Source organism: Ceratina calcarata, unplaced genomic scaffold (assembly GCF_001652005.2).
Source record: "Ceratina calcarata isolate Rehan_Ccalc_2016 unplaced genomic scaffold, ASM165200v1 scaffold53, whole genome shotgun sequence".
In the NCBI taxonomy this organism is placed as follows: Eukaryota; Metazoa; Arthropoda; class Insecta; order Hymenoptera; family Apidae; genus Ceratina; species Ceratina calcarata.
Genome location: NW_017176451.1, coordinates 1,317,177 through 1,333,647, shown reverse-complemented (window position 1 = coordinate 1,333,647; position 16,471 = coordinate 1,317,177). Strand labels below are relative to the sequence as shown.

Sequence of the window (16,471 nt, the reverse complement as noted above, 5' to 3'; positions counted from 1 at the left end):
AAAGTTTTCTTTGGGTTACTGCTAATTATCATAAAAGTACATGCAAATTTTAAATCAAATTTTTTTTCAAACAACCCATGAATTGATTTAAAATTTTGCAGTTAACTTTTAAATAGTAATAGGAATCTATAATAACAAATTCAACATGCTAGCATTGTTTAAGTATATAGCCTATACATCCTTAAGAAAAATGAAAATCATAAAAATCCTTGCATGTGAATATGCAAATAATTTATCGGATATGAAGCGTACTGCCAAGGAGATTTTTATACGGAGAATATTCTTTGTATAAAGAAGAGGATCTCATATTTTAAATCTTCTTTAATATACTATTTCCAGACCACAAGTTACATGAAATTCTGAAGACGATAAAAATAATAGGAATGAGAATATCTAATTCCATTGAAACTTTATATGAGACGGAAGAAAATAATAGGTCGCATCGGACCATTATTAGGCTAATCGTGCCCGTGTCTTGCCACGATTTTTCGAGCCTATTCAACGGTACGCGATTCAAGTGGGCGCGGCCATGATCGTAAATTGTCAGAAGAGCCGCGGGACTCTTCCAGTCCGACGATGACGTTAGGACGGTGATGCGAGGACTAAAAAGGGATCGCGTGCTCACCTGTCCGTTTGCGTGTTAGTGGCTTGCAGATGCGGCGACGATTGCAGTCTCTGGTTATCAGGCGCACGAGTATCTTTAGTCTCTCCGTCCGTTCTTTTGTTTTCCGTCTGTAACAGAGAACAGAGTTGCTGTGTCAGAAATAATGCGATTCTTAGATAGGATCTATGCGAAACAATGATCTTTTTGTTATATAACATTTTTAGATCTTTATATTGAATTCTACTGTATTAAATAATGTCATGAAGTAATATAATACAATGTAGACTTGAAGTTTTTATTACGAGACAAATTACGTACCGTAATAGGATAGAGAGAAACCCTGTGCTCGACGGAATCCGATGTGGGAGGCTCGGTGATTTCCGGTTCCACGTGTCTCTCGGTCTCGGCCATCTCCTTATCTTCCTGGCCGCAAAGACCCAGCAAACAGTAGAGAAGCACGCACAAAACTGAACCGCACTTGAACAAAAACGTCAACCGTGCACTTGGTCACCCGCGTTCACCGATAATCCGTTTTCTCGCATCGCGGGCCGATTGTTTCTCGATTATTCAGCAGATTGCACCGAACAGGAGGCAACTACCTTGGTAGTCCGGAGTCGAGGATAAACTAAGAACCGCCGCGTGTCTCGGAACGAATCGATTGTTTGAACTACCCGATTGATTCCGGGGTAATCTGAGAAGGGTAAATATGCCTTCGTTAAAGGGGAGAGCCTCGGGGTAAAAAAGAGAGATACCAGTATCATAGAGAGCAAATTTCGTTCAAGGAAACTTCCTTCAATCATTATCAAGGAGTTGTAACTTGAACGTGAACTAATAGGCTTTTGCACTCGATAAAAAATCCCTAGCGACTTCGCCTCGGAAAATCTGATATCGCTTAATCCACAGGAGAACGCTTTAGAAAACTTGCAAGTGCGAATCGAACTTGCCCTTAGAGGATAATTTTGGACCCTAACGTTCTTCGCAAATGCGGCCTGTCCCGTCGCGTTTGAAATTCATGAACTCGATAAATTACGTGTCATCAATTTTTACCAAGGAAGTTGGAAAAAATTTAGGGACCATTTGTGGTGCTTAATTTCTTTCTGAAGTTCCCTCGTGCCTTTATACGAACGGAAGGTAGGGTTCGACCCCATGATGGCTATTCTATATCATGTATCTCGCCCTTCCGGCAGCTCTTCGTCATCAGTTCTGAACGAAATTAATGCTCGTTGCGCCCCAATGTGTAACTCGAAATATTGTTCTGCCCGATGAATGAGTTCCTGACATTTATAATTAATTTAATAAAGCTACTCTTCATAATGATAAGACGAGTACGGAGCGTTTCGTTTCTTCCATGGACAGAACGATTAGATTCCGATGGATTACCAGATTTTCCTGACTCAAAGGGCTTTCAAAAAAGGCGGCTTGCCGGTCGAGAGCTCTTCAGGGACATTCTCCGGTTTACGTCATCGTTATCCTTTATTCTGGAGGATCAAAGGCGGGCGTGGAGCACCGCGGAACGAGAGTCCCTTGGTTATTCCGCTACATAGGTACGCGGATGGTTAAATGGACATTCGAAAGATGATTAAAGACAGTAGAGTTCTCATTTAAAGGATCTCAGGCGGTAAATTTGTAGTTAGCTTCATGAGACCCGTAGACATCGTCTTACGTTTCAGAAATTGAAAAGTATCAATTCTCGTTGGCGAATTTACATAATTAATGATTGAGAAAAGAGAACTTGTAATTTGAAAAGTTATACAGAATTTTGTTATACTTGTCAATTAAATTGATAAATTTTTAATTATGTGTACCGTTTTACCGGTATTATAAGTTGGAGCAATTTCCGAGGAGATTAGATAGGACCAAAAACAGTTTACTTCGGCTATCAATGGTTCGACTAACAAACTTTCAAACTCCTCCTGAACGCTGCGCGTTCAGGGATCTTCTGCAAGCTCGTATTAATAATTTATAAAGCTGGAAGTTTAATATGTGTTTAAACGTGGACGAGATTTAAGCACCGTTTTTATTTTCTGAAACATGCGTCGAAAAAATATGAAAAAAAGGTCGGTTACCGCGTCAGTCTATCGCTTTGAAGACAGTCGTTCGTTCGTTGCTCTCGATTTGCATGGAACATCTCCGCTGAGTCCAGAGAGAACATTTTAAATCCTGCATTATCTGGAGTCCGCGGAGAATCACGTCGAGTAATCCATTACGAATTTCTTCACGCTTCGACAAATCTCAGCAGAAGCGTGAAATTGAATGTACCTTCGGTCGAGTATTCCATTGCCCTCGAAATTTCTTTTTTCCCGTCTAGACATTCGATTATCCTTCTGTCACTTTTTCGCTATCGTTGTTCTGTGTCGATTCTCAAATACTTTAAGCTATGTGAGTTCAATGTTCAACATAAGGATAACTCAGAAAGTTCTTGACAATGAAATTCGAAAAAGATGGCCTTTAAGTTTTATACGAGATGACACTGTGGATCATTCTTCCTCAGCAGAAAACTTTTATTGAAGCGTTGTGTTTTTCTACTGCATTCGCAATCGAGTTCCAACTTCTCCAGCTTCAGCCAAGTCGGAAATGCAAATTTTTACCTCCGACGACAGTGTAAAAAATAATACAAGTGATTCGACGTTTTCCATGCATTATGCTTTACAATTATTTCAATCTTCTACAATTTCTGTTATTACGGTATTCCCTTTGATCTTTCACTAGAATTTTCGGTTTTTTCAATTATAAGAAACTAGGAACGTATTCTTATAACAAAGAAGCCAACACATGCTTTTGTACGAACAAAGAAAGGATAGAATAGCCAAAAAAATATGGTCGGTGCATCGGATTAATTCTAACGATAATACCCGAGCTGCAACTGGAAAAAATTTGAAGATACAAAACCGGGCGACGTGAAACAAACCGTAGAGTCAGAGCGGCGATTATTTTGAATCCTCTATGGGAAGTAACGGCAATATGGGTGCCCGCGGAAATCGACGGTCACAATTTCAACCAATTAAATCACCACCTGTCATTTGTTCGCCAACCTCTGTTTTTCCCACGAGCCTCGTTTCGGTATCTAATAGAATTAATCGGCGAAAAAAAATAGTTTAAAACTACAAAGGGTGCAGGATAGAATAATAAAAGATTTTTCGTGGAGAGGAAAATTCGTATCCTTTTTTTAAAAATAAAATTCGGATCGCAAATTCTTAAATATTCTGAAAAGTACAAAGGTAACTGCATTAACCGGTCGGAAAATTGGTAGAGAATATGGTTTTGAATCACAAAGAATGGACGGTTCAATGCTAGAAATTATCTTTCTTTTTTAAATAAAATTCAGTAGAGACTGAATATAAGTGAACCGCAAATACTTAAATATTCCAGAGCGAACATTTTTGAAGCACCAATACGATAAATAAGATTACATTGTGAAGCTCGAAAGGACCGAGTCAATGGATACCGAGTTCTTTGAGGCTTAACCTACTTTTTTTACAAAACTCATGAATTCCTCTAAAAAACTGTCAAACGTTCTGGAGCCGTTTTTTTTTTACCGCGTACGAAGCCTCGAGAATTCTTGTTAGTTAATGAACGCGCGAGATGATGGAATGACAGAACGCGAGAGGAGCCTCGGTCGTTACAGGATCCATCAATCAGACTGAAGGAATTAGCTCGAAGACAAGGAACTATATATCCATTATGAACTATCTATTTTCGTTGTTACTAAGTGTTAGTGCGTGATGTTAGGATATTTTCAGAGATTTAGTTTGTTTCACTACACCGAGAACATGTTACTTTCTTCGAGTGTTAGAAATTGTCTGAGGAAAGAAGAATCACGTGGGCGTAGAAGAGACACGCGTAGGCACTCGCGATCGCGTAAAAATTACATTATCTTTTTCAATAAAATTGTCGTCGACTTTTTAAAGATATCCTTCGAGGAAAATCCGGTAAATCCTTTTAATTCCGATGAAGAATAACACACAAGATCCATTTATTAATTTACGTATAATACGAATATTCTCTGCTCTCATATTTTTACTTTTGTTTTTAATGGTTTCGTATGCTATATTTATAATACTGTCGTCGACACTGGTAATTCCCGATTAAAACGTTGCTGTCTCATCAACGGTCCGTACGAATTTATAGATTCGAAAGCGACATGTAACGAGTAGCCAGATGATGATTACGCAAACGATGCATTCGGATGGGTTATGCCTGTTATTACATTGGTCTTTGCGTAAGAACGCGCAACACCACGTGTGGCGGCAGTAATCGGATATAAAGCCTACTTTGATTAACCGATTGTCAGGTAAACACGGCCTGGTAGCCGATGTCCGTTAATTATCCGTTGATGTCTCTCAGAAACTGGCTCAAGTCGAGTAATTAATCTACAATTACAGGGCCGATGGCGTATAATAGATTTTTCGACGATCCTCACGATCGCGTTATATAAGCTTTTAATGTTTGCGACTCAGCAACGTGTTGTAAAACAATCGATTATCGGCTCGTTAAATTGTGCGCACTCTCTCTTTAGCTCGGCCTCGCTTTCCTCCATTTGTTACTTTTGATTCGAGGGAAGTTGAAAGAAAATACCGCGTCTGTTTAACGAACCGCCGCTTTTTATCGTAACGAACGCTGCAAGTACTTCGGATGACGGACTAGATGTACAAATACGGTTTTTATGTCAACTTCCATTAGAATGGAAAAAAGATTCCATTAGAATGGAATTAGAAATAAACAACGTGGCGAGCTCTCCTTGTTTTCAATTAGTCGATCATTTAACAATTAATTTCAGCAGTGTGTTTTGCTAATGTGTGTGAAGAATGCTTACAAAAGAAGATCTTCATTTCTGATGAAGGCATATGTTATTCAAGTTAAATATAGGTGTTTCTTATTCTCGCTTAACGTAAATTTGCTTCGAACCTCATTTAGTGTAATATTAGCGTTTGATAGACAGAGCAGGTTTTCGACTTTGATCACTTAGAACACTAATTGTTTATCTTGGCACGATGCTCGCTCGCCTGCCCATGTCAAATTGCGGGTTTGTTCCATCGTTGTAAACGCGTCCATTAATTTGGAAGTATGATAGCGACCGAATTCCATCACAAAAATCTATCGAAATTCGTAAAATACGGAGACATCGGAAGTTGATTATCGGATTAATTCCTGGCACGTGGAAATTCTTCATAGAATTTTACCATTCAATGAGATTACGCTGTTATTTTTTCTTTACTACAGTTGACCGAAACGATACGTAAGTGGATCGAATAATGTCGCACGGCCATTAAACGAGTTTGTGATAACGTTCACGTGCTTGTTTACTGCAAATATTCGCCGTGCTCTGTGAGAAATTAACAACTGGGATCGGAACGTAGCAACAGACAGTTGAAATTTCGTGGCAATTCGCTACTTGGATGGCTAGTGGCCCGCTGCTTAATTTTCATCCGCGTTCTGCCGGGCAAATTCTGCAGATCTCGACAACTTCCGGATGTTTAGGGTAATCTAGCGAATTCCAAGAGTGGGAAACCTGAGCCGAGCTTAATTAATCGCGAATTAATTCGCAGTCACGTGTTAGGGAAACAATGCTTGTTCCTGTTTGCGCTCGACTTAATAGATTATTCAAATTAAACTCGCAAATCCGTACATCTGCTCGGATACTGATCCTATAAGCCTGGGTGTTCCGTTTTAAATTTCGTCCATTCCTCGCGCGAGAACGACCGCGCTGTTACGGTACGGAGCTACGAGTGAAACAACGACGCGGCGCGGCGTCACGAGAGTCGGGGTTATCGATACAGCTGCCGCTTTGCACGCGCGTTTTTCTCGCACGGTTTACACGCGAGTTTTATGGGCAATGAAGTCGAGCAGAAACCGTGCACCGATCTTTGACGCGCAGTTTATCGAACGCCAACTCCCCGTGAAAATCGTCGCAGTTTTATCACGCGCGCGCGTCAATTTATGAGTTCGCTTACAAATTCTATTTCAATTTAGTCCTTCCTTGCATATCTATTCCCGCGTCGTCGCGACAATTTAATACGTCACATCCGCGGCGTGATAATTCGTTAGCAAGGCAGATAAGCTATAAGCGCTTCGTAGGAGACGAGATTGTCTCGGATAATGCACTGAATAATGGAAACGTAGCGGGTATAACGCGCGAAATTACCTGTCCCCTGCGCCCTCGTAGTTTCCCTGTACAGTTCCTCGAAAACGTACCTAATCACTCCCCTCCGTTCAATGTACCATCAAACACTATTTTTTCAATCAACATCCAGGAGTACCCAATTTTAATCCCAGTTACCACCGATTGCATCTAACTGCAATCGCATTTATTTAACTTTGCACTATAAACAAATCACCTATCGAAACACTCCTTCTAATGAACCACTCACAGCTTCCAAACGTTTAGATTTTTCTCGATACTACAGATCTCTCAATTAAAAATCTCCAGTAATTTTTATTAATCACATTAGATGATCTGTAAGAAAGATTGCAGGAATTTCAATCACTCATCGAACGATCCTGCAGAGTTTCTATAATACGTTGATAGAAAACCTTTTTCTGATCTGATTCGGTTGTTGTGCGGTTGCCTGTTCAGTCAGGGCCGACAAGTGGTTTGACTCGACGCACAGTCCGGCTCAGTCCGACGTTCAGCACGGCTCGCCGACTACTGAGCCAGCCGACGCAAGCGTCGAGGCCCCTTCGCGCTCTCACCAAATGTCTTTTTCTCGTAGCTACCTGTTTGCGCGAATTCTATACGTTAGTCACAATATTTTTATCGACCTAACGCGGAGAGAAGTATTTTTCGTGAACGAAATACAATCCGATCGATGTATTAGTTATTCTTTTTATATGGAAATTGTATTTATTGACTAGAATTCAAGATTGAAAATTTAGAGTCTGAATAATATCAAACTGAATGATCCTTTTGACTAAATGTATTTATTCATATTTATTATTCATATATCATATTCATTATTAGTTACAAACTTCTGTTAACATTTATTAAAAGCTCTTGTTCTCAAGAAGTGACAATATTTTTTTTAGAAGCTATTTTATATGAAAACGAAAGGAGAGAGACACGTTAATGCTTTAGTCTTCGATGGGACTTAATTCTCATCGTTTTCGATCCCAATGGTAACTGGTTTTCGAGGATGAATGCAGCGATTCGATACGGCGAAAAGCTCGATCATCCTGTGTGACATGCATAATTCATTAACCACGGACCAGCGTTAAGGTTAGGGCGCGCGAACGAGAGCATCGCGATCAAAGGTCATCGTATAATGAACGTGTACGCTAATACTGTACTGGGAAACATGCATTAACCTGTCTTAACAATGGAAATGCGACCCAAAGCCAACTGGAAAAAATCCGTACCCTATTTATTAGCCGTTTGCGTCAACAATCTCCTACACGCTTTTCAGATTATAGTATCTTTTTCGTTTACGCAGAAAAACTTGATATTTTTGTATACTTCATCTATGACGTTGATATTATACGTAGTACAGGATTTAGCAATGTTTTTCAAGAAATTGTTACTCGTTTCTCAATTTCATGTGTACAACACATGACTTTTATTCAAAATTGTAGACTACATTTTTAACAAACAAGTACCAAACGAAGTTTTCACTGTTTCTATTTACTTGAAGTAGATTTTACGATTTTCACGGATCGTGGATAATCCTCGGTCTTGCACGGATGTTGGACTGCATTGTTCCGAGCAGATTTGATTGACGCGTTCCTTTACCACAAGATATAACTCCGACTCCTTGAATCGGTACGGTCCCGTTATTCTCTTGTGTCAAACTTGCTCGTTCGCCAACTCAATCACGGAAACGCGTTAATTTATTAACGTCGAATTTACACCCTGAGGGGAATCCACACTGTGATTAAGAAGAAGTAATTCGCTGACGTAAAGCCGGTGCCATTTACCTACAGTTTCTTCATTTGACAATTTCCACAGATATTTGAATTATAAGTAAGAAACGATATGTCACAAATAATTTAATTATGAATTATTGAAGGAACTAATTGTATGCGAACGAGATAAACAGCGATTCGAGCGATGGACGATGTCAGGTAACGCAAAGTTTGCTTCAAGTCGGAAATGAGCGAAAGTTCGCGTGTGCAAGTTCCGGTCGAAGATGTCCGAACGACGTGACGTTCCGATTTCTATTTCTCGATGGTGCGCGCCGAGAAGTTGCGACCGAATTTCTTGGGTAACTTCGAGGGATTCATTTGTCTCGAACGGGTATTTCATTATCGACTGGCCGCGTAGGATCCTAAACCTCGAAACTCGATGCATCGACGTCTGTCGTTGAAATGGTTCCGCGGTTCCTGCGTCAAACTTTACTCAGTTACAATCTATATACCTATAGGAGTTTCGTATCGAGGACTGATTCCTACCGAGGTCACCGAGATACGCGTATCATGGGCACGATACGCTCCGAGAAGAACTTTGTATTCCAATAATTTTGTCCGACGTTGAATAATGTAGAATAGAATAATAAGCATGGTTTTATCAATATCTATCGTAGGTGAAACAGGTTTAACTGTGAAGATCTATAATCTGCATGAATAATAAGACCATGGATGAAAGCGACGATTTTGCATTCGGTATATCTATCGGTGTCAAGGCTGAGAAAGCGGGTTAAGGAAAATTTGGATTAAAACTCTTAATAAGCTCTTGCGAGAGAGAACTTGCATCTCGAAATTATTATTAAATTCATTTAATAAGATTGTACCCAACATTATTCAAAATACCATTCCCGTGTGTTTCCTTTAAGTATTAAATCACGTGCCAGGGACGAATTCCTGTAATGTTTCACGTTTTCTCGATCCTCTCCCAGATGCACCTCTGCTTCCCAGGTAAGTATATTCCTACTTTAATATTGGAACACCCAAGGAATCGTTTCGAATGGTGCGTCCACTTTACTACGATTCTTGAGATGCTCTGCATTTCAACATACTTTAACTGCTAGTTTGATTCCCATGTCCCGGATTATTCTCCATATCTTGTCAAGGATACACGCGATCTATTTAGATTCATTTATTTGATTAATCCAGCGCGATTTGTATATAAAATCCAAGAGGGAAGATAACCGATGGTACGGTATTTTTTGATCGCCTGGAGCTTTCGAAGGAAGGGGGTTGATCGGCCTGGTATTCGATTACCATAGTGAAATATTGCCAGTGAAAATTCGCGAATCATCTCCTCGACGAAAATAGCCGCGTCGTCGTCGAGGAAAAGCCGCGGTTACCGGTGGAAATTCAGTGCCACCCTCGGGCTTTTACAATTCGTCTCGTTGCAAATACGATCCTTATAACCATTTCTGTACTCCGTAGAAACTCACGTCGGAAACGCGCGATATCGCGAACCGTGACGCACGTTTTCACTCGGCTACGGCTGCACACCCCACGGTTATTTACGTACCCCTAGGAAAAATCTTGCGTCGGTAAAAGAAAATCTCGGCGAACATCGCGTAACGACGAAAGACATTGAACCGTCGCGTCATTTTATCTGCAAAGATACGACTACGCTGTTTACCTTTTGTCTTCCTATTCTCGCGTATCATAATTGTATAATAATGTTGCCGTTGCAGAAAATTTCAGAATATGTACTACAGAAATTTATATTTGACTTTTGTTATTTTATTATTTGCAAGAGAAATTTTTCTGATGAATCAGATAGAAGAGTTCATTTCTGACAAGATAGGATCTTAGTGGAAAATTTCCAAGTCCGATCAAATATATCTATGGAAAAGATATAAATGTGAAGGTTGCTCTGCGAACTTTCAAACTTTGTCATTTCTTCACCTACTTTTCCTTTTTTCTTCGGGTACTTTCCTGATTCCCGTCTCCTTGTCTCATTCTTTAATTTCTCCGAGTTCGAAGCGGGAGCAGTCCTTTTACCCACCCACCGACAATGCTTTATTAGAAACGATGATGCGCAACTTCTAGCCAGCTTACCCACGTTCCAGCTGTTTGATTTATCCGCTAAATTTTCTCATACGTTTGCGTGAACCTTACAGACCCGGGTGCACGATGCGCGTAGACGTGAACGAAATAAAGAAGTTTCCAGTCAGTAAGCCAATTCGCCCGGAAAAAATAAGCTTCGAGTCTGCTAGTAAGAGTTAGTGTTATTCACGGGATTGCAAGAACATGAGTGGGTGTGAGAGATTTGATGAGTTTCCGGTTTTCCTACTTTGCATACTATTTCGTTTCTGAGTAAATGACTTTTATAAACGAACTTCTATTCGTTTTCCCAAACTTCGAATCTAATCATTTATTACAATCCTTAATCTGTACTTAACTAGAAAAGTTAGTTTCCAAGCATATTTCTCGAAAACATATCGCATTTCGTATTTATAGTTTAATTAGTTTTACAACGAGAAGGTGTGCGAACGGTTCACTAACTCAATCACACCTAGATTGAACTCCGCGAATTAAGTTTCCATGTTTTCCAGCAATCAGAACGTATTTATGTATACAGAAAATTTGCGTATTAATGAATCGGTTACAGAACACAGAATTTGTAATCAAGAAAAAGGATTCTCCTTTCAATTTAATCGAACTTATTACCATTTCAAGGTTTCTAAATCTTTTCGCTCAGTAACGTAATTTCGAATGGATTTTAGAATAACTAATTGAAATCGGATTTGAGCAGAAGAAGCTTTGAATACTTTAACTCCCATATTAAAAGGGGAATGTATTCATACCACAAGGAGAGCATTCCTCTTCAGCGACATCCCCTTTCATCCTGGATAATGAACTTGAGCACAATGATTATGCCGCTCTAATTAAGTCCCCTGGTCCTTTTTCAAGCCTACAGTCAGCCGATAATTGGACTCGTAGCTCGGTCGAATCGCAGCGTGCCGCGATCGCGTTTGCTTGTCGATGGGGATGTTTTCAGTGAAACGACTTCGTATATGTGTATATGAAGCAGGGCTTTTCTCTGGAGTGCAAAATTCTTGCTTATCGATTCGCTCTAACCGCGCTCGTAAACAGTAAAGTGCGATGGGAAGAGAAAGAGAAATGTTTCCCATGTCGCATTTGCAGTTTGAACGAAATCAACCGATGCGACGAGCTCGTCGAATCGAGTTTCGTTCGATTTCCTGGTTCGTAGCTTCAAGTGTCCTTCGAGAGAAAGTTTCGTTCATGGAAATTTTGCAATAGATTCAACGGTCCCCCGTACACCCTTATTTTATCGTAAATAATGGGGCGAAAAAGGGTGAAAGGACAGTGCATCTATATTGTAAATCCCTGCCGTGAATCTCTAAGGAAAACTCGACGTTGCATAAATTAACGGACTATCGAATTTACCGATTATCCACTCTTTCGGTTGAATTTCCATTGCGAGAATTTGCGTTTCAATAATTTCACGAAGGCTTCAAATTTTTAGTTATTTCAAATGGTCTCCGAAATGTTTGCAATCGGTATTAATCGAAATCTGACAGTGTACGGTGTTGTTTTTATTATTTCTTTTAAATTCCTATATAACATTTGCACCCGCCTGTAATAAAGAGCGAACAGACCAGCAGTCGAAGATTGATTACTATGCACGTTCCTTTTCATTCGCAATTTGAAATAAACCTCGACTGAACCGACAAAGGATGCAAGCCAGAATTTTCCTACCGGAAACGGGCTCGAGCGAAGTCGAGTCGCTCTCGATCCCCTGTACCTTTACCCTGTTTTGCACTTAGCGATTTACCCGGCCGTGCTTTTAGTACCCACTGGGAGAAACGAGATGTTCCTTCCTCATCGATTTCTGGTAATTCCCAATCTCTGCGCCTCGCTTCCGGTTTCGACCCGATATTGTGGTCGTACGCGTTCGCGCAGCTCTCCCGTTGGCTTACATGCAACCGAACTCTTGCGCTCTAACGCGAAACGTTCGCAACCCTTGTTTTAATCAACGTGTAAAAGATCACGGTCTATCGGCCAATCAGTAATCGCGAATGAAACCGCAAGATAATCTTCTCATTTATTTCCAATGATAAGCTTATTAATCGCAGATTTTTACGAATTAAATTATTCATAAGATTGGCGAAGTAATTAAAAGAAGATTGCTGCAACGCCCTCCAAATAATTATAGTTCAATGAAAAATGAATATTTTATAATAACTACTTACTCTAATAGTATTCAAGGTAAGCTTTAAAACTTAATATGTATAATACATTGCATATATCATTAAAATTGTTTTCCCATAAATAATAAAAAGCGATTTAAAATGCAATAGGATGTTATTAATGCTCTATTGATTCTCTGCTGCATCTGGTCGTTTCAATAGAGAAGAGAACTGAATAAAATAAATAGAATTTTTATGCAGACCGCCTGAGCAAAAATATCCTTCCGTATTTCTTCCGGACGGGAATTGTTCAATATCGATCCTATCCTAAGATTGTTATTCTCCATTTCTGTTTTGTCATTATTTGCCTCTACCGATCGAATCTCTCTAAAACATAATAGCTTTATAATATTTCATTTGATTCCATTGGATGGTCAGTACCGATACGACACGTAGGAAATATCCGATAAAAAATGAAATTAAATTTCAAGTTTCAATATACAATTCGTATCGTCGCCGTTTACTCCCCTTCTCCACGTGTTTCTTTATTGGAATAATATAACAGAGCAGAGCCGTCTCATAAAAAGATTTTCATCTGAAAGATGCGCAGGGGTCATTTATAAATTTCTATAGGCTCCGGCAAGTCTGGAAAATACGATTATTCGACTCTCTCCCCTCGGAACCCAACTTTAATCTAATTTCTTTCCCCGTCCTAGATACAAATCGAATGGGTAACTACAAACGACGTCTTTCCAAGAAGGTATACGCGTTTTAGGAGAATGATGTTTCGTTAAAATGATACGAATGTTTATAGAATTCGTTTGTTTTTCTTCTTATTTAGATTGGGGTTTCGATACCTGATAGAAGTTAATGGTAACTGTAAATAACGCAAAGTGATGTCGTTCGATTACGAAGTTATCTACTTCAAAATAAATTATATCGCATCAACACGCTACCTTTAACGTTCGAGGATAATTTTATTTGAGGAATGTTATCTAAAGTTTAATAATGCTGAATGCGAACGCGTCGCATACCAATTAACTTAACACTGCATAGATTCAATTGCATGGGAACTTCGGATATTCTACATTAACCCGACGGCGTTTGCATTCAACGAATACAAAGCTTGTCACGAAGCGGCGACGCGATTAACGATACTGAAACGATCGTGACCTTTGCTCGCGAACGGGTCTCCGTGCAACAAAGCCGAGTCTTAACCTTATGCTCGCGGAGATCCTTGACTAGCAAACGTATTTAACTAACCTTGCACTTAGCACAGTTACGGTAGAAAAGACTAAACTTAATTTGAAATTTGATTGAAACTTTGCTTGCATTTAAAGGTGATTAAATATTATGAAATAGCATTTTAGGGAGACAGATCAATCCTTAAGCGTATTTCATTAATCGACTTTTGATAAATAAAATCATTCTATGCTCGATCATTCTGAATAGAGGTGAAATTTACTCTACTTTGCCGGAACCATACGGCATTCCTGTTCTATTAAATTCGGTTGGAATGCAGCCAAGGAACTGAAACAACGAATTCCTTCAGTGCCTTTGAAGTTAATATTCCACCGCAAGCCGCGCGAAATAACGCACGACATAATTTCGCGTGCGTGATTTAAAACGAAATTCAACTGGTATTTAAACAACGCTTTTTATTGTCGCCCTCCTCTCCGCGATGATGAAAATCAGAGTCAGGTATAATAGGAAACAAACGAGTTCTCCACGATGCTCAATGCGTTCTGCACGCATGTGATTCACTTGATTATCGCGACGGCTTTGTTCGTCCACGTGCTGCGCAATTTGTTCGATTAATTCATCGCAACCGAAAACCCGAATGCTCTTCCTCCGCGACGACAGTGAAAACGTAATGGAAAACGTTTTTATAAAAGTGGCCTTTCACGGATAGAAGTGTACGCTTGTCATCTGAAAGGACGAGCCGCTGATTACGCGGTTGTTTAATCCCGCTGTATTTCGATGAATTACAAACCGTATCGATTTTCCGTTTCGTTTTCTTTTTTAACCAGCGATGGAAATGGATTCTCGCACGGGATACTGTGTAACAGGAAATACGTTTTTTATATCCTAAACGGTTTCACGAACAATCGTGCCCGTCGACTTCAATTCTCTTTCCTCAAACGGGTTAACAGTTATCTTTTTATTTCGAACGAACCTCTTCGCCGGTAATTTGTACGTTTTTGATTCGCGAACGCCACGCAACCAGCTACAGTTCGAGAGCCGTAAAGATTTAATCGACATATTCTCGAAGCGAAACGACCGGATCCAATCTTTCTTCGTTTTGTTTTCCTGCCAGTCTCCGGTTTAATGTCCGCAGTAAAAATACTGCACGTCCGCCAGATTAGCTGTACGTGGTAAATAACGTTGGCCGCGACAAATCATTTTGCGTCGTTATTATACTCGAACAACGAGTAATTTGCAAAAATTTTTGCACAGAGCACGCCACGACAAATTAACTTGTGAAGGCAATTGGATGAAAGCTTTTCGTATTTACGTGTGAAATAAGGAGAGCGGGCAGTGTACCGGATTATGTCTTGCTTTTAACGATGCACTCTTGGTAGCTCATTTTTAGATAATGTTATCGTAGAAGCTCGCGGCTGTAATGCCGCTTTTATGTAATGTTTAACACTCCTCAAATTATAAGAAACAATTACATTTTTCTTGATGACTTAATATCTCGAATTCTTTTTTCTGTTGCAGGCGATATCTTCGATGAAGTTAACAATAAATTAAAATCGATCTCAGGTTTGACAACGAACTGTCTCGGCGGTGGAAGGATTGAGCACGATCCTGATGAAAAAACCATCAAAGTCTATGGATACTCTCAGGTGAGTTTACATTCTAACGAATCTCCTTTACTATAATCGATCGGTTATTCTCATCGGGCTTGACACCTAACGCGACTCCTCCCACAGAGACATTTGGGATTTCCCATGAATTTTACATCGGGCGCACGTGTATCTCGCTTACTTAATTTTAATTAGTTTTAAATTTCAAAGCGTTGCTATCTATCTTCAGTTTAAACTGAGCTGACATTTTAAAACGGAATGTGTAAAGAATGAGTCATGCAGGTATTAGTAGATATCGAGTAAATTGAAAGAATATAACTATGAGATTTGCGATAGGAAAACTTTTCATTAAATCAAGGCTTAAACGGGATCAGAATTAGATAAAAATTAAAACTCACGGGAAACCGTGGCAAATGATATCGGGATCTCGATTGGAATTGTATTTGTAGAGCAAACTTGCTTCCACGGTTTAATCGTTTGGACAGCTGCCATTGTAAACTAATCATGTATCCTATTTTTAAGATTGTTGCCATCGCGAGATACGCATGAGATTTTCTTACGTTGATATTTAATAATAATTTATAAAAAAATGTAGCCACTTTGGGAATGTATCTTTGGGCGAACCAATTTTACGGCTGCCTTGGGGATATCGCGATGTTTTTCTTCCTTGTTTCAACTTGCGATCTAAGTCAGCAATAATTTAAGAGCCGATTTTTCCTCGGTTCCTGTGTACATTTTACGGATTGAGCCTGTGCGCTGAATCCGTAAACCGGAAGGATTCCTGATTTACGCTGTTTCTAATAAAAAGAGTCGGTCTCAGTATCTTGGTTTGTTTCCAGGGCTTTGGAAAGGCGGATCACGAGGTATCCGTTGCTTTACTGAAGAAGAAGTACCCCGATTACACTATCACCTGCTCCGACGACGGATACTAACGAGGAACGTTTTGACTAATTTATTTAAACATGTTCAATATTTAATTTAATAAACAAATTTTTACAAACCGAACTGTTGTACCT

The 16,471-nt window shown here is 39.6% G+C and overlaps 2 protein-coding genes across 7 annotated transcripts in view; one reads left to right on the top strand and one right to left on the bottom strand.

The window, feature by feature from the left end:
- Positions 1-7,268, bottom strand: part of LOC108628613 (phosrestin-2) — a 40,290-nt gene extending 33,022 nt beyond the window's left edge. The window contains exons 1-3 of one of the 6 annotated variants that reach the window (XM_018030668.2): positions 6,747-7,268; positions 923-1,295; positions 626-732 (exon numbers count right to left, since the gene is read on the bottom strand). In XM_018030668.2, coding sequence (XP_017886157.1) covers positions 626-732; positions 923-1,015 — 200 coding nt within the window. In that variant the 5' untranslated portion in view covers positions 1,016-1,295; positions 6,747-7,268. Of the gene's footprint in view, positions 1-625; positions 733-922 lie in introns of all 6 variants that reach the window. The other 5 variants (XM_026816628.1, XM_026816627.1, XM_026816625.1 and 2 more) reach the window with 5 other exon arrangements.
- Positions 1-16,460, top strand: part of LOC108628614 (sex-regulated protein janus-A) — a 50,076-nt gene extending 33,616 nt beyond the window's left edge. The window contains exons 3-4 of the mRNA XM_018030669.2: positions 15,367-15,494; positions 16,295-16,460. Coding sequence (XP_017886158.1) covers positions 15,367-15,494; positions 16,295-16,387 — 221 coding nt within the window. The 3' untranslated portion in view covers positions 16,388-16,460. The remainder of the gene's footprint in view (positions 1-15,366; positions 15,495-16,294) is intronic.
- The last annotated feature ends 11 nt before the right edge of the window (positions 16,461-16,471 follow it).